This window comes from Apis dorsata, unplaced genomic scaffold (assembly GCF_000469605.1).
Source record: "Apis dorsata unplaced genomic scaffold, Apis dorsata 1.3 scaffold_44, whole genome shotgun sequence".
NCBI classification, from domain to species: domain Eukaryota; kingdom Metazoa; phylum Arthropoda; class Insecta; order Hymenoptera; family Apidae; genus Apis; species Apis dorsata.
This window is the reverse complement of record NW_006263346.1, coordinates 1,264,756-1,288,693: the sequence shown is the minus strand read 5'-3', so window position 1 is coordinate 1,288,693 and position 23,938 is coordinate 1,264,756. Positions and strand designations below refer to the sequence as shown.

Below are 23,938 nucleotides of genomic sequence, written 5' to 3'. Positions count from 1 at the left end.
AAAAAAAAAAAAAAAAAAAGAATCACGCGCTTGTCTTCAACTCGCTACTATTACTGAAACTTCCACTCTAAACTTTCGCATTGATCGAAGTGAAAATATTAGAGAAAAAAAACGATACGCTCCTTTTACAAAAAGAATCGTGTATATTATCCTTTTATCCATCAAAATTAAACTCGTTCTTTTTTTTATATATATATATATATACATATGTACATATCGTCGAAAGATAGAAGGCAAACTTATTTAGAATAAGTTCATAAATAAAAATGAAGGCACGCGTCAACTTAGATAGGAGAATTAAATCACGAATTAAATTTATCTGTATGCGATTTCTTCGTTTCGTAGTGGCAGATACAATTTGCCACTGCAATGACGGTGATCGGCTAATTAATTGATTGCAAATAAATTCGCGATTAAATCATTATCGCGTGTCTCCCGATAATGACACTTTGAATATCGCGCCTGTTAATAGTGATATGTGCGCGCGCCACTTTGTTGAAAAGTGGGAATAGAGGTTATGGTTTCGAAAGTGTATAATCGAGCCAATTAAATCCTTTATTATCTGATAATACTTTCTAAATACCACTTAATTATTCCGATACACGCTCTTGCATTAAAATTCTATCCGTTTCGAATTAAATATTCTTGGAAAAATTCGGATAAAGTGGAAGAAAAAAAAAGAAAGAAATTAAATTACAATTGCGCGTAATTGGATCAATTTTATAGTTATTTTACGTTTTAATTAATCGTTTATTAAGTTAAGAATGGATAGATTTATAGGTTGTTATTTAAATACAAGTGGAAGATCTGAGATCTCTTGGATTGAAAGATTATCTTGTTTCATCGATTGAATCTATTCTACGCGTATCTGCGATCGATCTGTATACACCTGCGACAGAATAAAAGAGTGAGAGATCATCTTTCAAGCGTTTCGAAGCGTGCACGATTGAAATACCACTCGATCCTGTTAGCAATCGCGCGTAGACGTTTTGTATCGATTTCAAAGCGAACCGATCTACTCCTCTCGAGCTGAATCATCCACCCACGCCGCACTATTCACGATCACCGATTCGATTGTCGTTCAATTTCTTGTTCGATTGTTTCGTCGTGTCAATTATTGTCTGATATATTGCAAAAATAATAAAGGAAATTTCTAAAAAGTATTACAGTATTTTTCAAAGAATTATATTTATATAAATAATTAATCCAAGTACTTTAAAATGAACAAATACAAATTTACATGTCAATTTGATTGACGAGTTAGACTCATCATTTTGTATTATAAATATGATTCGTTAAATTTGATTAATTCAACTAATGATTGTATTATGATAAGATTAATTTGGTAGATAAGAAAGTCAGTCGTAAAATTATTTGTGAAAATTAAATTAATTCAAGAGAGAATGGAAAAAACTTTGTTCGTTAAATTCTTTTTGATATTCATAAACTTGTTACTTTTTATTCCTTCTAATTTAATTCTTATAATTAATGCAAAGATATAGGAGCCTTACGAACGAAGCCTGTGTTCATTTCGTGGACGCCTTCTTCTATTATCTTTGGGACGTATCACAACGATCGAGGCTGTAATTTAAAACAATTTTCAAATAATATATTATACGAATCGTAAGCTGGAAATACGAAAGAGGGTTTGTGGACTCCGTGCTTTGTTCCTTGTTGCCTTCCGGTGATTTAGTATGTCGTGGGTGGATTTCGGCCTCTGGTTTATCCTCTTAAAAACCTTTTGGCAAGAATCCCTCTTCCGATACGAATCAATTCGCGAATGGAATATGGTGGAACGATGGTAAAAGACTTTTGTTTCTTTACAGCGTTTGAAAATAAAATAATATAAGAGAAATATTAATTTGGAAATACAATTGTTAATAATACAATTGAAAAATTATTATCTTATTTGTATTTAATGGTCTCTTTTTATTTTTATAACCATATGGAAATAAAGACGTTTAATTATTATTAATAGAAAAAATATTTTTAATGATAATTTTTGAACAGTTGGTTTATCGATACGTTAATTTATTCTTTAACTTCAAATTTTGTTTAAAACATTCTTAAAAATTCGTAAATGAAAAAGTTATAAAGTCAAAGGCTATTTTTACGATGTGTAATAAAAATTCTATTTTATGTAACTATTAGTTTCTAGAAAGAAAGCAAACAAATTTATTTCAAGGTTCTTTCAAGTTACGTATCCCTAAGTATTACATATTTCGGATTTTTTTCTGAAATTTTGAAACGCAGATTAACCTGAATTCTTTTTTTCTTTTTTACTTTTCACGTTAGACTTCTTCAATAGACAAAACGATATCGTAATTAATATTCTTAAATGAATATTCGAAATGACACTTCCTAATTACATAATAGATCATCCTCTTGAAAGAACATTATACCAATACACCAATTTTCCCTGAACTAATTCTTTCTCTCGCCCTCTCCAAAAGTTAAATTAAATCAAGAAAAATATTTATATCGATTAAAAAGAAAATTAAGAAACTTAATAACTTAAATCCTTCCATCATGAAAACTTTATCAAAGAAAACCATAGGAAAGATTGCCAAGCATCTGCATGCTTGATCATTGATTATTCGAAATGACACTTCCTAATTACACAAATAGATCATCCTCTTGAAAGAACATTATACCAATACACCAATTTTCCCTGAATTAATTCTTTTTCTCGCCCTCTCCAAAAGTTAAATTAAATCAAGAAAAATATTTATATCGATTAAAAAGAAAATTAAGAAACTTAATAATTTAAATCCTTCCATCATGAAAACTTTACCAAAAAAAAAAACCATAGGAAAAATTGCCAAGCATCTGCATGCAAGAATTAATTTCCTACTTTTGCTACATGCTACAAATTCCTATTATAACCTCCCGTGATCCTCCTCCATTCGTGAACGATCTTGCTTGTATATATCGTGTTCAGGATACGCAGGACGATTCACGCGTGTACGATCCACGTACGAAACGTTGGCTAGGCGACTAACCAAATATTTATACATGTCAATCGTGAGAGACGACGAAACGTTCGCTGTCTAAACAGGCCTTCGGGGGGCTTCGTGCATGCCTTCCAGTAGCGTTCACCAAGGATCTCTGAATTTCCCCGGTTGCTCTATCTCTAACAAGCCTCTCGATAGTTACCGTTTGTCATGCGCTCCAAGTCGTGTTTGCTTACCCACGGGAGAAAATCATAGGCCGCCGATACGTAAGACCTTTCAATTTTCGTGTTGGCCGATGTTTAAGGTGAATTGCATTGGAACTCGGTATGGAAGTAGGAAACTGATCGCTAGGAACGAGTTATGGGATGGGTTATTATTTTTATTTTCCTTGTTATCTATAATAGTTACACGTAACGATTGTGCACGCAATGAGTTATTATCCCTACTACGTTTAAGGATAAAAAGTTGGAGTTTGGATGTGGTTATAGATTCGGTGTGTAATTTCAAGCGTTTTGAGTAATTTGGGGAGATTTGTGTTGTCTGTGCAATTTCTTTATTGGTATATATTATTTTTTTTATGATAACGTGATGTGAGAATTTTGTTTCAAATTTTAAAAGAAATATTTCGAAATATTTTTGTGCCCATTGGTATTTTTTCGATCGGTCAAAAATCGTTTTTAATTATATTGTAAATATCAAAATGTGTTGTTAATGTGTGGAAAAAAATAAAAAATTTTGGTCAAATTTGATCTGATATATCTAATATATAGCAGGATAATTTTTGTATTGATTTATATTTTATATTGATTATCTTTTGAATTTTTTTTATTAAATTCTAGGAAGAATATTTTTTGGTATTCTTATTGAAAATTTATCATATATTTGAAGATATCTTATTCAAATAAAAGCCTTTTTTTTTAAATCTTTTACCAAAAAAAATTTATTTATTTCATATTCGATCAATTAAAGTAAATCTGAGCTAAAGTTAATTATGAATTAATATGCTTAAAAGATTTATCAATGAATTGATTGATAATTTTATCGTATTTTAATCGCGAATTTATGATTTTCCTCACATTTCGAATTTATTTCACTGTTCTTATTACACTTAATTCCTCTCTATATTCTTACGCTTTTATTACCGTTAATTTGCACCTTCGTTTTTATTTTCTCAATAATAATTTTACGGTAATGTATGCATTCTTGGCTGGAGAAAGTTCTACACAACGGATTACAGCTATAATTGACGACTTTTGTGAAATTATATGAAACGTAAGACAGGTACAGGCCCATCAAGCCTTGTCAACGATTCATCGCATGATCATCCTTAGATAAAGGTTAATAAGAAGTTCTGCCACTGACATTTTCGACTTTGCTGGATTTAACAGTGTTGCGAGATAGGCATAATCCTTAAAAAAAGTTAAAAAATTTATTTATTATTAAGGTGGATCATGGAAGAGATGTAATGATAAATTATGTGTTAATATGAAGTAATATTTGTTAAATTTAGTATTATAATTTATTATTGAAGATACACGAACACACGAATTTTTCTATTAATATAATTATACATATAATTATTTATTTATGTCATATTATTATATAATATTCGTGTGATGCAAAAAGTGGCAATACTAATAAATAATATATTTTTACAAAAATAAATTAAACTTAGAATTTGCAAACAATTGTATATTTTGTATAAAAAAAATTTAATTCTCTCTTTTTGTATTAAAAAAATTTATAATTTCTGTGTCAGAAATTATTTGAACTTAAGTTAAAATCAACTTTACAAATACTGATATTGATACTTTTTGCAGTAAACTGCATATTTATATTATTAAATATTTATATTAGATAATTATTAAATGAAATTTCTTTTTTTTTTTTATTACTTGAAGTTAGTTATTATATTAAATATCTTTTTATATTTATTAAGTCTTATACATGAATTATGATATATTTTTCTGTAGTAAAAAAAGAAATTGCTTATTTTAACGGCATTAACATAAAGATTACTCGAAGCAGCATCACATTATCCGCATATTATGTAAATTGATTATTCGTTCATCTTTAACATTTCATTAAGTATGCAATAAATTACATACTTGATACTTGAATATTTGCAAATAAAAAAATGTTAAAACAAAAAAGGGTTGACGAGATAATAACCAGTATAAAACAAAGAAAATAGTTAGACGTTCGTCCAATAAATCACGCAGTAAAGAAAGATAAAAGAGGGAAAATTAGTTTAACAATGCATCGTTGGCGCCAATCTCGATGACGATAATTAGGCGTGTCTATGATTTTCTCACATTCTATGCATTGGAGAAAGCAAAACAGGGACGACGAGAATTGCGTAAAAATTTTTCTGCATATTTTAAAATGCGCATAAACGTATATTCACCATCTCACGAGGATAGGGATAATACGTTTACTAGATGTAATGTGTATTTATAAAAAATCTATAGAATATGCACATATTTTGAAGAAATATAATTTAACAAAATATTTAAAATATATTTAAAAAAACAAACCGAATCAGTTTATATAAGTTTTATAATCTCTATGTATATAAATGTCTTCATAAAAAAAGTTTTGCATAAAATACGATAAATTACGATATAAATAGTCATGTGGGATTATAGATTGAATGAAATGTTAAATTGTATATACTTTTTTAATAAAATCATAAATATTATAACGATTTGCACTAGTTTATTGCATTTTACTTTTTTTTTTTACGAGATTTATAAATTACAATATCGATATAAGTGTATTCAATTACCGAATATGACTTTGGAGATCTTTCTATTTGGTTGGTAATCCCGGAAATGCAATCTTCTTTTTTTCACAATCTTGATTCGTAGCCAATAGACCATGAAACATCGTAAATTTGTTCGATACTCTCTGTCACTATCTTTTTGTGGGTCACGATCTTTAGATAAAACATAACCTTACTTTATAAGCAGTATACGAAGCATAACAGTATCTGATGTGATATACAGTACTTAAAGCACAATATTCAAAATTTTTTAAATTTTTAAATAAAATTTCTATTGATATAAAAAACTATTAGATTAAATGTATAAAATTATATACTTAACTGTACTTGATATAGTAAATTATTCAAGTTATTCAAACTACGACCAACATATTATCTTCATTAAAATAAAAAGTTCTAACGGTACTGTATTAATAAATTTCACAAGATAAGAATTCTTAGAACTTAGCAATCCAATATATCATCACATAATTACAAATTTTACAATTTTATTCGATCTCTAGATATAAAACACTCGTTTATTTTCCACAGTTTGAGAGCAGCGCTCTCGGTAGTAAACCAGAGGAAACCTATAAATTATTGCCGCAAGTCTATCCAATCGCGGCTCGACCGGCTATCCGGTTAAAAAGAATCACAACCAATGATCATGGAGAATGTCCACGAGTCGTAACTACCGCCTTCAGTCGAGGAAAGAGTGGCGCAGTAAAATCGGAAATATCACCGTCAACTTATCCGTCGATCAACGAACGTATCACATTGTATGATAATCACGGTATAGATATCGAAGCGATCCATCATCCCAGATTCCATTCCCTGACCTGGAAATTCGTTGTCCTGTCGTGCGTTGAGAAAGGATGCCAAGGATGCTTGTGGAGCAAAAATTGTGGGCGGCAGCCATTTTGATGGTTGATAAAGGTTAGGTACGATTCGATTGGTGGAACTCTTAAAAAGAAACGTTATGGTTTACGGATTGTGAGATTTTATTTTCTTTAATCTCGCGAGATGATTTGTTGTTTTCTTTAAATATACAGAAGTGTCTTTAGATTATATAAAAGGTGTTTAAAGGCGCGGTGGCATGTTCATTTATTTCGAATTGCATCGAGAATCGCAGTAAGTAAAATAATTACGTTTTAATTTCAGCTTATCTGAAGTTATTTTTTTTTTTTTCAAGAGTTTGGAACTCTGATATTTTATTAAAAATATAAAATTATGAAATCATATTACATCTTTAATATGTCTATAATAGAAATTTTTATAGGCAAATTATTGAATCTATATCTAATATATAATACAATAGAAATAATTTTGAAAATTAATATAATCATATAATCAATTAGTAGAAACTGTAAAAAAAATTAGAAAATATTAATGGGATTTTTCGATTCTTTGATTCTTCAAGTGAAAATCCTGTATTCCTCTTGCAATTAATATCTTTTACAATTAATTACTAGCATAAAAATCTTGATATCATTTAAAAATATTAACAATTAAAATAAATTATTTCCAAATATTTGGGTTACAATTTTGTACTAGTTACAATTTCTTACTAGTTTAGGATAAAATCAATCAACCAAGTTGAGTTTTCAATCATCTTATCTAATCTTGTTAAGTATGGTATATATATCGTATACGTTAAGGATTAAATTAACTCATCATGGACTCGTATTTCGAGTTAATGGATCATTAGGCATAACTTTTGATCGTATTCCATCGCAGTCTATGTATCAAGTTCTTCAGATGTAAATTTCGTGTGAAAATATGGTGTTGAGATACTCTTTCTTCTTGCATCCTAAAACTAACCTCAAATTTCCAATCTTTTTTAGATCCCCAAGAATATTCATCACGATTATTTTTAATTGAAAAAAATGTTCATTTATATAGATTTTTAACACGTATAATCTTCAAAGAGGATCGTTACGATCATTTTTCATTAAAATTATTTTTAAAAATTTCATTACGCATAAATCATATTCCTCGATTTTTTTATTATTTATAAATCATCACGAATATTCGACATTTCAATAATTTTTTTACTTCTCTATTCAACATGCCAAGATTATTTATAATTTAAATTATATTTAGAAAAAATTTTATTAAAAAAATTATTATCATTTAAATATACTAACAATAATTAACTATTGTAACACTAATTTTTATAAAAACTTTAAATTATTCGAAATGTTGTAAAAGGTTGGGAAACACTGCCTTTAAACGGAAAACAGAACGCATAAACTGTGGTCGTAAGAGATAATCCGTGCACATACCATGCACATACCGTGATTTTGGTGACCGAAAGTACAAAGAGACAGATCCTACGCGGGTGCACACGCGTGAACAGACATAAAGAAACGTGTCGATAGGGCTTCTATCGATATCGTCGTTTCGATACGTCTGTTGCCTCTTTGAATGTTATCAGTTTACCATGCTTCAGGGTTCATATATCGAGATGTATATCGAAAACAGAACTCGTAACCTGGTTCATAAGTATACAAGATTTCAATTCAGCCATGGCTGGAATTTTAAATTTTGCCCGTCATCGATCATGAATTGTGATCGTAATATTATATTTTTATCTTATGAAAAATGTATGATGAAACCAATATAAATATAACCAATATATTTAACGATTTTTTAACAAATGAAGATGAATAATTTTGCTATTACATATATTGTATTTATTCATTGGTTTAACACTCGTAAAAATAAACTCTATGTCTAGTAGTTATTAATTTTAATTTATTGAGAATCGAAACTTGATTTATCATATTAAAGCTTTTTTCAAAGAATAGATAAAGTATAGATATGATTGAAATAAAATCTCATTCGATTGAATTATTATTATTAAATAAAAATAAATTTATACGATTGCAAAATTATCGTTATTATTATCTTAATTTCGAAATATCAAGAAACTTTTCCAATTCCAAAATATTTGAAAATTTCCAAATTTCGAATATTCTATTCCTAAGTAAAAAGAAACGATTGGAAATGTATTAAAAGATTTAAACTTATCCGTGCAAAATATGTAAAAAAGGCTGCTAAAGTATGGCGTTCGGATTGCAAACTCGTTTCCTGATCCTCGCCTGCCTAAGGGATGCGATCTCTTGCACGAGAAAAATTACGAGCCGATACGCCATAAGTCAAGATACGAGAGGTTGAATGTAACCGGTAGTTTTTACATGTGACACGTGGGATTTTTCGGTGGGTAGATTTATTGGACGCGTACTTTCAAATTAACCCTTTAATACCAGAGTGTAGAGGAAAATATCAAGACTCGAATAAAGTGCCGCCATAAAGTCGTGATTTCTTCTCGTTATTCCTTTATTGTGTTTGAAAACTGTCATGGTGAATTTGTTAAAATAAGATTTCGTTTTATTTTAACGAATTAAATATTTTTTATTAGAAATAAATAATTCTTTTCATATACGAAATTTTTGATATATTTTAATATATCGAAGATAAATAACTTTTTAATAATAATATTAAATTTAATATTCTTTCTATTATTCTATTCTTTTTATTGGTTTCACAGAATTTAATAAAAGTTTGAACTTTAAGTGTAAATTTACGACAAAAGTATAATTTAATTATAATATTTTTTACATAACAAAAGAAAATGACGTAACATATAAATATTATTATAGTTAATACATTACAAGTTAATTTGATAATGTGATCAAAAGAGCAAAACTTTTACCAGATTCAAAACAGTATTATTAGTAGAGAACGATGAAGATATACATTGCAACGAAAGCACATTTCTCGGTGAAATATCTCACCGTCTAATTTCAAGTTTCGAAAATAGGCTTCGTCCAACTAATTGGACACTTCGTTATTAAGGCAAGAGACAACTTTGCAACGAATTCGAGATGCTAATTAGCGTGTTTCGGGCCGTGGCTAAAACTTGGCCACCGATGCATTGCAATGGAATCTTTAAATGTGAATATATGTACGACAACCGCAACGACGTTACGGTACAATGTGTTTTATGGACCTGAATGAACGGTTTTCATTTTGAAACGAGTTTGTCGAAATTGTTCATCGTATGATGGTATAGTGGATAATATGTACATTGGTATTAAGAACGTGGGAAAAATTTTGTAGATGTTTTTGTAATACATTGTTATGGATTTAAGAGAAAATGTTGTACACAATATTTTTATATGAATATGAAATTTTTATCAATTGAATGAAAACTTACTTGTCCTTTGACAAATTGATATAGAAGAAATTTTATTTTATAAATTTATTTTAACTTGTTTTATGTATATAGAGAAAGTGGAATTCTCTTGTATTATAAATTCATTACATGCACATATAATTAAGAATCATTAAATGCATATTTCTCTTCAATTTTATTATAATTTTCTCAAACTGTAATTACATTATATTGGACACAAAAAAGTTAAAGTTAATATTATAGAAGAAATTTTATATTAATGAAATACTTCAGTATTTAAATAAATAAATAAAATAAAATAAATAACCAATAGAAAATAACCAATGTTTCAAACTAATTTTCTGATGACTGTACAATTATTATTATATAATAATTCTAACAGAATACATATATGTTAATGAATGTTAAATAAGGTATTGACTACCACTGTCGTTGAGTACTAATAGAGTTTTCACAGATGTATATATTTAGAGTATTTAATGAAAGGATAGTTTTAGCTCTTACTTGTTACATGAGTTGGATAATTCGTGCATACAAGTTTAGACTTTGAAGTAATGACAATAATAATAGTTTTTATCTATTAAAACAAAATTAATAATTTTGTTATTATAATAATTTAGATTTTTATATTGATATTTTTAAATATAAAAAGATTTTTATTTCTAAAGTTTTGTATATTTTTATATAATCTGTACACATACAAATTTTTTCTCTATAACTTTTTATATTTAAATTTTTTATAAATACATAAACATCCGTAATTTCATATCATTACCATTTTTTATAACTTTTTTAAAAATTGAGTCTCATAACATTGAATTTTTTCCTTTTATAACATTGAAATATAAATCAATACAATATATAAAAATTTAATATTTTTGTCTTATATACGATAAACAATAAAAGAAGCAATCTTACATTCTAAAACTTTATAAAAACAATAAAAAATAGTCAAATGTCTGTCTATCCACGTTTTTTCCTCAACGTTCGATTAATTAGAATTTTAATTTCAACCATATATACAAAGATTGATCTCTCCGTCTCATATACGACTCGGACGATATCTAAAATAGCGAAGACATCTCAGTTTCTAGAGATTTATAGAAATGGGACAATAAGATAGTTAAACGACTGTGTCACTTAATTAAGCCATCAGGGTTGAACGTTTAAACAATTGGCGCCTCCCGTATGATATAAAGGATCTCGATATTACCGATGGAGCCACTCAGATCGGATCTGTCTTCACACAGAACAGACCACACACAGAGTTCTTGGATCCTTATCGGTTTGTTGCCTCATCGTCGGCCGGCCTCCTCTCACTGCCAACGCGATTTTAATCAATCCTCCTTATACGAAATGCATCATACACAATGACGACGACGTCTTAATGATATTTATCTTTAATTGCCGGCTACACCACAAGACGGGTAATTGTGGCGCATGGATGGTACTCGAAGACATGCGCAGTAATTGAAACTCGTGTGGGAACAGGAATTTGAAATATAGCGCGAATTTGGAAGTTAAATGGAAATAGAGAATTTATAGATTTATCAAATTTTGATAATTGATTTATATGAAATTGTAAAAAGTATTTAGAATAGTTTTATTTAGTCTTAGTGCTGGATTATGTGAATATTTTAATATTTAATTTTAATATATTATATTTTAATATAATAATTAAATATATGAAATTTTATATGGGACAGAATTTTTGATAACAACTTGCTATTTTTTTTTATATTCATTTATTCATCATATTATTCATTTTTCTTTATAAATTCCATTCTTTTTTCATTTAATTTAATTTGCAAAATTAATTAAATTAATCACGATTCAGATACCAACCTATAGTACATATGTAGATAGATAGATTATGTACATTTAATACAATTAATAACAATATTGAAAAAATATTCTTCTAAATATCAATATTCATTATATCTATTCATTATTGAAAATTATTTATTAAAATTCTTCCTTATTTTTAATCAAATTTCGTAGAATCCTTCGTTCTTTCAATATACATATTCTGCTTATAAGGGTGAGTCAAGATTATTTCATGAGAAAATACTGGTGGTACCGGATTCGTATTAACATGCAATAAACCACTGTGTTAGTCACGCATCGGACACGAAATGCGGTGCACACGAGCCACGGAGGTGAAAACATTAATTCGACTTATAATTTTTATGCAAAACAGGCCTCTCGGCATTCAGCTTTGCTCCATTCGCCCTTCTTTTCTCTCTTTCTCTTTTCGCCGTGACTTTCGGTTTAATTGCGAAATATATGAATATACATATATATATCTTATCACGAGGAATTAGAAGCCGAATCTGTACTTGATTCGTTATACGTATTAAACTGTTTAATTCAATTTTATCAGTGGTACAAGAGAAAGAGCTTAGTAGTTTTCTTTCTTGATTTATAGGCTGATTGATAATTTATAGCATAAATAAATAGTTTGATAGAATTATAAGAATAGAGAGACAATCGTATCGTTTTAAATCTTTGATAGTGTAATGAAATTAAAATAAGCAACAATTTGTATAACGAATTCAAACAAATCAAAAGTCAAATGCAAATATTTTGTCTGTAAATAAGTTTAAAATATTTTCATTGAATATTTCCATTAAATCGACAATAAATTAGAGTTTTTTCTTCTCTGTTACAGGTGGTTTGGCTGACCGCAGTCCTGTGCCCGCGGCTTGCTGCCGCCAACAACCTGACTTTATCCTTTTCCTCTCGTAAGACCAGGGAACATCCTTTCAGGGGACATATCTCTCGCTGGTGAGTTTTCTGTTTTCACTTTCTTTCTCAATTCTTTCTCCCCAGTTCTATGTTTATTTTTAACAGTATGTATTTTAATTTTGAAATTATGTATAAACACATCTGCAATAATTAAATTCTTATGATTAGTATATAAATTTATGTATATGAAATAAAATGTTGTTAAATCATATAAAAATTTATTTATCATGTGATGATGAAAAGAATTCTTTTATCATTTTTTCATGCTATTAACTTTCCAATAATATTTCAATGATAAATTTAAAAAAAAATGGAAGAAGTTTTTTTAAATTACTTATATTTTTTACTTTATACTTACTTTATACTTTGATAATGATTTCTGAAACAATTTCAATGAATTATTGAACAATCTTTAATATAAAAATTATCTAATTATCAAATAAAAAAATTCTTAAATTCGTCTTAAATTAGTCTATCAATGATGAATATGTATAAAATTGAAAGATGCATATCAGTCAATTTCTAAATATCTATTGATAAATTTTATAATGTATTTTATTATTTGCATTAATTTTATAAAAATGTAATAAATGTCATCATTTTATAAAAATGTAATAATGTCACTTGCTATAAATTAATAATACAAATTAATAAATACTGTTTTTTTACATTCACTTAATAAAATACTATTATATTATTTATCCATATATATATTCTAACAATCAAAATTCATGATCGACAAATATCTTGACATCGTTCAAGTTTAATATCAGTGCTCGCAAATTATACCGATATGCCAATGACATTATTTTACATGGATGAATTTCAATTTTCAATCAGCAACCGTGGCGATCATATATTTTCTTTGCACACCTTAACGTTACGCCATTATTTATTCTGTCTGTCGAATTATCTTAATTATTATTAATGACTCATATGAGAGGTTTACCAAGTGAATATGGAATTAAGGGCGAATTATCGGGAGAACTGATTTTTCGCGACATTACGACTGCATTCTATCGCGCATGTGATTCAGACACGAGCCACTTATGCTGCGTCCACAATAATGTTTATGATTCCATCTGGTGAGCTCTTGGCAAACCACGTTTAACCTTTTATGATTTATTTAATGTAAATAAATATGAAATAATAATAATGATGCTCTAATAATAAGAAATAAGATGTTTAAACTGAATATGTAATTTAAATGTAAGATTCATTGAAATAAAATTATTTTTCACATATAATTGATTAATTTTATCTCTGCTATATTTCTGAATGCCCATATTGATAATAATTAATTGATAGTTCACAACCAATCGACAAGCTATTTAGTTATCTCATGAACAAAAACAGTATTCATATAAGAAATGTTACAATCCAGAAATATAGAAATGTTTTAATGTATTTAGAAACACTTTAATCTTACTAATTTTTAATCTATTATTTTCTGAAAGAATAATTATTGCTATTCATTATAGTTCATTATAGTTATGAAGCAAAAACAATGTGGACGTAGCATAACATTCTTTTGGTAAACGAACAACTCTATAATTCCTCACGAGTTACCCGCAAGCTGTTCACAAGTTTCAATGAACGTGATGCTACTCCTGCACAAAAACATTTCTGTTTAATGTAGACACGTATTTTCTTGATGGACGAACAAATCACTATTTTGTAAACTAAACTCTAATGAGATTTTTTTTTATTCATAATTACTATAGAAGCAACTTTCAAGTTGATCACGATAAATATTTTTTGATCCATAAATGCACTATTATGTTATGGTCTTACCTTGAAATATATTCTTTCTCTCAAATCAATTTCTGATTACTTTTATTCTTTATTTTCTCAATTTTTTTTATTTCTTTTATTTTATTTCATCTTTTCTTTTCTTTTCTTTTCTTTTCTTTTCTTTTCTTTCTATATATTCTTTAATATTCTTCAATTTGTTTTTGATAACCTATATTTTCTACATCATGAATTGTTCGGCGATATATTTCGATACATTGAATATATATCGATATATCGATATATTTCACGATTGTTTCAATTTCACTTAACATTTCAGGACGCAGACTTTAGAGGATACTACCAAACGGATGACTTATCGAGAGATGAACATGATTCTGCGACACGAAGGAGGCGAGGACGGGCTTCCAGTCGATTGCTGTCCTACGGTAGAGGAAATGGTGGAACCGGTCGGCGGTCGAAATCGGGAAAACATGTATGTTCAACTGTATCGGGATGGCCAGAACGCCCAGAGGTTCTTCGAGTACTCCTGCAGGCCAGACGTCCTCGACAAGCCGTGCAGGTTCATCGACCGGAAGTTCACCAACCAGTCCAGATGTGTGCAGAAGTTCTCGTATACTTATGCTATCATTGAAAATTCTGGATCGACGGTACGTGGTGCGATGTGAATCATATCTAATTTCCATTGGCCTCTCACGTTTCTTTAATCTATATCATGTAATGTGTTCGTTAAATGTGATAATTAGAAATGGTATCAAGTTTAATAGGCTCATAATCAAAAGTTTCGAAATATATATTTACGCGAAAATTACAAAATTAGATAATTGTTGATATAATTGACATTAATTTTTAATTGTTATATGATAAAAAAAATTTTAGATTGTGCCAAATTTTTACGATTTTGTTTTTTCAGAAAAAATAATCGAGGTAAATAATACTTATATATTTCAACAATATATACAGGACTATAAATTAATAAATTATAAGAAAAATTTTAAATAGATGAATGCAAAAAAATTAGCCATTGATTTATTTTTTTTAAAAACTATACTTTTATATCATAGAAATTATGATAATATATATATAATAAATGAATAATCTACAAAATAATCAAAAAATTTTCTATTTTTCTTTTTTCAAAATAAATTATAAAATATATACATATGATTAATTATTTTCTCAGATGATCCATTAATCTTTTGAAGAAAAAATTTTTTTAAAACTTTAATTAAACAATTAAACATAACCTTACCATATTCAATTATGAAACGATTTTGATATCATAAAAAAATATAGGAATATTATTAAAATTATATTTTGATATATTATAAAACATGTTATTAAAATTTTTAACTAAATATTTTATTTTATTGTATCAGGGTGGAAAAGAGGAACACGGGAGACATCGGCACAGAGAACGCATGATTCCTACATTTGCTGGAAACACAGTGGGTGGATCGATGTGGACATTAGACTACATCAAAGTACGAAGTGGCTGCAGCTGCGAGATCATGCCGAAACTAAAAAAAAAGAAAAAATACAAGAAAAGCAAGCCAAGGGATCAAGACTTAGATCCGGAGACTTGAGATTTCCGTAGAATCAGGACAGATTGTTCTACCTCCGAGTACGCGATATCATTATTAAAAAACATATTTTATGGTCCGATCGAAATACATTTTGAATCGATGAAAAAACTAATAAAAAAAAGAAACGAAATATATATTCGTTTTTCGGACCGATTAAAATGTTACCATAATAGAAAGGATTATCTTTCTAGCAAAGGTTGAAACGTTAATATTATTGTTAAAAGTACTCAAAAACTTATATTATTTCTAGCAATACATTATTGACAACAGTAATTATTTTACAACAATTTTTATTATCGTATTTATTATATATATAGACAATAATAATAGACAAATTATGTAGATGTATGATTTGAAAATATGATAAGATATTATTAATACATGTTAAAACTCTAGAGAGGAGGTTCCGCCAAACTTCATATTTTGTTTATTTTTGATAAAAATTGATATTTTAAATGAAGATGAAATAATTGTAATTATAATACAATAAAGTTAGTAGAATCTCCTTCACATGGATAAATATTGGATAGACTGATATTACAATTCAAAGAGTTGAATGTGAAATATGTAAATCTAGGTTTTCTAAATTATCATTATTGTCAGAAAAAATAATCATATAATAAGAATGCGTGTTTATATTATTATTAGCAATAAATGAATGTCTCGATCAGATTTGTATTAACATTTAAACTATATTTTCATTTTCATCTGCGGCCAGTTATCATATGCTCCTATAATTTTAATATATTTTAAAATTATTTCTATTTGTAAGTTAGAGATCAAAAATAGATTTTATCGTTAATAATATTTTATAATGTATTACGTTTTATAGATCTGCGTATAATTCGTTATATATAGATAACGACAACCAAATAGAAAAATACTTAAATTTATTTAAGATATTAAAATTCTATTTAACTAATACTATTAAGTCTGTTTTATCTCTTAAAGCACTGACTAGAAGAATTAAAAAGTGCAACAAGTAAAACGTTGCATTAACTAGTAACCATGACAATTACTAATAAATCTGAGTATATCATAAGAAATAACGAAATAAAAATTTATTATAATAATCTAATACAAGTTAGAATATATAGAGTTTATTTTATTTACAAACGTATAAATATCTTCATATGAAAAAATAATTTTTAAACTTATATACGTGCGCGCGCGCGCACTCACGTATATATATATAAATTTATATTAATTTAACACATTACAAAAATGAAATCGCTAATATTTTAATAGAATTTTATTAATTAATCTATCGCTTTGTATATATATATAGAAAGATATATATAAGAACGTACATAAATATAACAAATATATTTTTATGCTTTATATTAATTTAATGTAAATTATAATCAATAATTTTTATATTTAGGATTAGAAATATTCAAGAAGAAAATATTGTACTTAAATAGCTGAAATTGTATTAGTTACATGTACACATTGACAACATAAATAATGAACGAATTATAATATCAGTTTTTCAATTTAACGTATTTATGAATGTATTATAGTAAATTACGTCCTATTAATTAATTAATTAATTAAGGAGCTTTTCCAATAAATAATTTTTTTTCTATCACTGTAGTTATCATATTAATATTTTAACAAGTGGTTTCAACTTGATAACACTCATGTATTATAATCACATATTAGGTTAATAAATTTATTTTCTGTAATGCCATGTATACATTGTACATAAATAATAATACAATTGTTATGAAATATATTCGTTATTTTTCTTCCTTTGTTTAATATAACGTAATAACGTAATATAATAATATTGATATTATACTTTAATTCATAATTAGTTTCATTTTTTTTATTTATTCAATATATAATAATTTTTTTCCATTTCAAATAATTAGGATTTTAAAATATCGAAACCGTTTGAATTTTTTTAGAATAAAACAGAGAAGGAAAGCAAATAATGAAAGAAACACAGAGAAGTTGAAAATATTTAAATCAGCGCCATCTGTAGAATGCCGTAAATGAAACATAAATATAAACTAGAAGAGCAAATAGCAAGAGAAAATAGAAATAAAATTGACTGTTAGCGCCATCTTCTGAATACCAATGATATATTTCCAAACGATAAATTTTAAAAATATTCAAGAGATGGCATTAATTTTCAATTTTTTTCTATCATCTTTTAAAGAAATATTTTTAATATTTAATATTAAATAGCACTAATAACCAATTTTATATTATTTTTCTGCTTTTCTATTACTTTCTTTCTTTTTTATTTTATTTCATCTACGATATGACAAGAAATTAGAAAAAGCAGTGATAAATATGCAAATGGTAAGTCTGTAAAATTAAGAAAAGTAAAAAAACGATTTAAAATTTAAATAATATAATAAGTTCAAACAGATAAGTATGCAAATGATAAATATTTTATAGATAAATATTCATAAAAATTCTTGTTTTTGAAAATTAGAAAAATTTCACATGTCACTTCTTATTTAATTATATTTTCCTAATAAAAAATCCAAAATACATAATTTGAAATATTTTAAATTTTATTATATGTAATTCTTGAATTATATGATGCAAAAATTTAAAATCACATATGTGACAGATCTAGTCTATATTTATTCTATGATTAGGTTATAGAATTCTTTAATTTATCATCGTAAATCATAGAGAGCGCATCAAACTTTCAATTTCTTAATCGGTAATTCAGAACAGGACTAAATTCTATAAAATAGTGAATCTATAAATTCATACATCATCTGTAAATTCTGTTAGAATCATTCGAATTTTGATCGTGTTACCAACTGAAAGATTTATAAAATTGAAAAAGCCGGACATGGCAGTTGCAACGAATTCTTTCGATGATTGGCTTAACAAGAAGTTACAAGCTTTAAAAACTGACGAAGGTATATTTGGCTCATACATCAAAGGAATTTTACAAGGTGATGAAACGGAGGATGAGAAGATTGAAGCCCTTGAAGGCATACTTACGGGCATAACGGTGAGGAGCACAGGAATTGTGAGGTTAGAATATGCTTGCTGTTTGTAGCCGATGTTTATTAACCGGTCAAAAATAACAGCAGAATTATTATTATTCTTTCTCTCATTAATTTGCATGTATCTACTCAAATTTGATATGTTGTGCATTTCGTTGTTGTGTGTGCATGTTCAAATATTATTATTGTTTTTTATATTCTTTAACATCTTAGCAATGTCGTACAATACGTTATCGAATGTCATCGAATGAAAATAACACTTATCGTTTTATCGTAAAATAATAATTTTTTATCTTATTTATTTTTAGGATGATAGCATCGATAAACATGTAACGGAAATTTTAAAAGTTTGGGAAGAAAACCTACCTAATAAGGAAAAGGCTGGTCCAAAAGTACCAGTAGAAGATGTAGACGTCAGATTAGCGCGAATGTTGGAGTCTCAATCTCTTCCAACTACAACACAAAGAAGTTATACAGATGAAGAAAAGAAAATAAGAGAAGCTATTCTTGCACAATATAGTCAAATGTCAGAAGAAGAGAATAGTGAAGGAGATGGAGAAGAAGATGGAGCAAGTGGTGGAGATTGTGGAATAGAGAAAAATACAAATGCAGCTGCAATAATACAACAAGAAAAAGAAAAAAGAGAAAAAGCTAAATTGGAAAGTCAAAGAAAAAAAGAGAAAGATAAAGAAGATCGGTGTGTTTCAATAAAATAATTTTTATATAGGAAGACTTATATATATGTTATTAATAAATATATTATTTTAGAGAAAAACAGAAACAACTAAGAGAGGAAAAGAAGGAAAAACGAAAAACACAGAAGGGAGAACGAAGAAGGTAGCATTGGGATTACAAGATTTTAAGTTTTATCACAAGATTTAAAATAATCAAATGCAAATTAACATACATATACATTTAGTTTATTCTTATGCATGTACTCTAATATCTATTTAAATCATTTATTAATCTTTTATTAGAAATTTATCTCTGTAGAATGCATATCTTACAAAAACACAATATCACAACATATGTGTATTGCTAAAAGAAGTTAATTGTATGTATAATTGTAATAATGTTAATAATATTGTATGTATATGTATGTAACATTGCATCTTGTGCCTTCTATCTGTTGAAAATCTTTGTGAAACAATGAAATTTTTTCGAAAATAATTTTCTATTTCTTTTTTTTTTATTCTTTTTCTATTCTTTTTTTTTAAATTAAAATTGAGTGAACTCTGTGTGATTTTCATTCAAATCATAATCATATTAGTTTTATTTACATTAAATCATTTTTTTTCAATATAAAATGATATACTAATCAGAGTAAAGCAATGATCCTAAATATAGATAAATGATTTGTACTTATTATTATGCTAAATATATATATTTCTTTTTATTATGTAAATTATGTATTTAATATTAATAAAAATCAAATAAAATCATTTAAATCATTCTAAAACTTTTAAATAATTTTCATAAATAATTTTTAATTATTATTATATTTCAGAAATATTATATGGGATAAAGATTATAATGTAATAAGTCATTTTTATATGTTTGTATTTTTTATTAGTATATATTTACACACAAGATACCGTGTCGAAACCGAGTCATCTTGGTATTGCATTAATAATGAAAGACAAACGCAGTAAGATAAAAACAAACGAACAAATGATACAAAAGATGATGATGCTTCAGTATTGTATCGTTACATATACTAATGTCATTATTATAATCATTTATTATTAGCAATTCTTCTTTTCGTTCACTATAATTAAGTTGAGCAGAAATTGACGAACTCACACTGCACGATAATAACAAGGTCTTTCCTGCTATTCAACATCGAGTTACAAACCACTATTATCAATTCCTGCTCTCTCACTCTCATTCTCTCTCTCCTCTCTCATTTCTTCCCATATTTTTTCTATATTCTGTGAGATATCCTTTCCCCCTCCCGATTTTATTCCATTTTATTTATTTTTTATTTTGCGAAGCTCATCATTATATTTCGAATAAAAAAATCTCATATGTATAATATGCATATATTTATATGTTTAATTAGTATAATAACTCAAAATAATATAATGCTAATATATTGCTAATGAAGAAAATCACGATTAGAATTTATGCTATCGATTTTTATCTCAAACATGCGAAAATCTGTGTCATTACCAAAGATATATTTCTTATTACATTTTGTACATGCTTTTATTTCGAGAAATACGATCTATATTAACCACATGAAATTTAATTATATAAAGAGAACTTGACAATGACGGAAACATACAATGTGAAGAAAATTTACAAATTCCGTTATAGTCTCTCAATCGGCAACAGCGCATAGAACCTCAATGTTTGGATTTTGACAAAAAAAAAAGAAAAATAATATTCGCCATTTGAAATTCCATAAACGCTTAATTGTAATTTTGGTAATACACTAATACAAAATTATTTGTGATTGTCCTATTGAGATACACTAAGCAATTAATCATCACAAGGATAATTTTGTGAATTAATCGAACATTATGGATCGATATTATGTTCAGAAGGGAGGGGGAAAAGGGACGGTCGCGGTCATGGCTATGGCAACGATCTCGCCATTTATGCACAGTTACTATCTAATTGAATTTGATAAATCTAATCACGTCGTTAACTCGATAATTAGTTACACGTTGTCCTAACAGATATACACTAAGAGCATTCCACGCTGAAGCCTGAAAGAGAGCCTTCCCTTTTATTCTTTAGTAGAGTTTAGACCTTTTTAGACCATCCCCCTTTTTTCGTAACATGTTTTTGGACTAGAAAGTAACTGTCTTGTATGTCCATTATTTCGGTTATTATTAACCGATAAAGTTGGATTACGAGACGGTAATGATTCTTTCTCAATCCAATTGAATTTGACATAAGAAATTTTGTTTTAGAAGATACATGAATTGATTATTTAAACATCACTTTGTCCCATATCTTTCTTTTTTTTCTTTTTTTAACTTTTGTTTATTTCTAAAGAAAGTATACTTCAATAATTTTTATTTAAATTTTTTAGGCAAATTTCACTTCACGAAAGACATGTACGCATGCGCGAATACACGGCGACATGTTAAACGTGAGATGATCAGTTTACGTAGATTAGTCGATCCTAACGCATGTAATTTGATCCCACTGTATACAATATAGTGAACACAACTAAAAAATTTGAGGACTGTACAATTGACGTGAATAACTCGTGAGAACGAAAAACCATAATGAAAGAGAAAAAGATTTATCGATTCAATTTCACGTTTTTCGTGCTCGTAAATTTTTCGCGTCAAATGTGTTCAATCGATTCGATTAAATCGTTTAAAAACCGATATAAAACGAGAATAAAGTGTTTCTCAATTAAATGTTTAGTATTGGATGTAAAATTAAGCTGTTCATTTAAGCACTTATAATTTTTTTGCTTCTAGGACACTTTAGACACTTGACATCTATATGTATGTATATTCTTGCTTATGAAATAACAGTAGTCATAGCGTAACAATGTTTATCGAACGTCTATTTGTGTTAATCATATTTGAACAATAAATTCGTCGAACAGATCAAATGACCAGATCGTCATTATAATATATAAGACTTATATAAGCCTTTAATTATAAATCTATATCAAGGAAAACATTTCTTCTGATACTTTTCTAAATCTTTTCTAATTGAAAATTTTATAAACGATTTAATCGTCGACTTTACACAATAGAACAGTACCAAAGGGAAGAGTAATGGGAAACAGGGGACTCCATGTATCGGAGCTACGTTGTTCGAACGGTCTTCTCTATTTTCTAAATGAATATCCTATATTTAACTCGTTTTTTCGCTTCCGCGTGGGTTACTTAACACTTAAAATTGTATATGTATATATGTATATGCGATAATGTAACGCATTCTCGCTGGACACATTCTCTCTAACATATCTAATATATCTTCCCTCTGTGTTCCTTTCTGATATTTCTGTTTCTTTTTCTTCTTTCGTTCTCACGCACATATGCATACGGACGCACACGAGTTTTATTATGTTAATTATTATACACAATTTGATATTTCTTGTTTCGCTATAAATTTATTCTGTGTCTGTATGTGTGTGAGGTTATGTGTGATCTATGTACGTGGTTTAGATACTACACTCGTTAAATGTTGGACTCGTCGCTCTGACTATAGTCGAACAAAGTGCTTCTGTGGGCAGCTCTCTCTTTTTCTCGTGCCGGTGGCGCCTGTGAATTTAGAACCGTTCGTTACGCGCTCTGATCAATTTAAAATTTCGGAATTTACGAAATATTTAAAATATATTTTCGACATAGTAAATATGTTAAAAAATTAATGTTATTTTATTACATATCATTTATTATGTAATACGAGCTTCTGTTTCTATAGGATAAGGTATATAAAAAATATTTGAATACTTTTAACCTCTAAAATTACCATTACAAATTTTCTTTTAGTTTTTTAACATTTGTTTATAATACATTATAACTCGTATTCAACTATGATTTATTTGTAAATTTGAAATTTAAACATTCTAGAAATTTTTATTTTTTATTTCATATAAAATATATTTTAACTAAAAAAATTATTTTCACTATTCTATTCTAGAGAACAATAAAGATATCCACATATCTTTCAAATACCTTATCCTATATTATTTTTTTAACATTTTTCATAATATATTCTATTTATTCTTTGCATAGTGTAAGTTGTCTTCCATTATATGCCACATACAAGATTTTAACTCAAGTCTAATAAACAAATGCTTAAAAATATTAATTAGACATGTTTGAATGAATAAAATATACTTTGATTATTTAAACATATGAAAATTAAACAAGAAATATGCAAAATTATTTATAGAAAAAATCAATATCATCACCTTATTACGATCAGTTAATCGATTATCGAAATATTATCGCCTTATTGCGATCAGTTGATCG

The 23,938-nt window shown here is 27.4% G+C and overlaps 3 protein-coding genes across 12 annotated transcripts in view; 2 read left to right on the top strand and 1 right to left on the bottom strand.

The window, feature by feature from the left end:
- Positions 1–16,239, top strand: part of LOC102680972 — a 115,105-nt gene extending 98,866 nt beyond the window's left edge. For all 3 annotated transcript variants that reach the window (XM_006608745.1, XM_006608744.1, XM_006608746.2), the window contains 3 exons: positions 12,591–12,706; positions 14,739–15,069; positions 15,799–16,239. In XM_006608745.1, the coding sequence (XP_006608808.1) occupies positions 12,591–12,706; positions 14,739–15,069; positions 15,799–16,005 (654 nt within the window). In that variant the 3' untranslated portion in view covers positions 16,006–16,239. The remainder of the gene's footprint in view (positions 1–12,590; positions 12,707–14,738; positions 15,070–15,798) is intronic.
- Positions 16,240–18,611: 2,372 nt separating this feature from the next.
- On the top strand, positions 18,612–20,223 carry LOC102680731 (coiled-coil domain-containing protein 43). The gene is made up of 3 exons (XM_006608743.2): positions 18,612–18,991; positions 19,295–19,683; positions 19,755–20,223. Exons 1-3 carry the CDS (start codon positions 18,827–18,829, stop codon positions 19,825–19,827), a joined length of 627 nt encoding a protein of 208 aa, XP_006608806.1. The 5' UTR covers positions 18,612–18,826; the 3' UTR covers positions 19,828–20,223.
- A 306-nt stretch (positions 20,224–20,529) lies between these two features.
- The window catches only part of LOC102679312 (dual specificity tyrosine-phosphorylation-regulated kinase 4), a 176,900-nt gene continuing 173,491 nt past the window's right edge, over positions 20,530–23,938 (bottom strand). For all 8 annotated transcript variants that reach the window (XM_006608737.2, XM_031514073.1, XM_006608738.2 and 5 more), the window contains one exon: positions 20,530–23,224. In XM_006608737.2, coding sequence (XP_006608800.1) covers positions 23,166–23,224 — 59 coding nt within the window. In that variant the 3' untranslated portion in view covers positions 20,530–23,165. The remainder of the gene's footprint in view (positions 23,225–23,938) is intronic.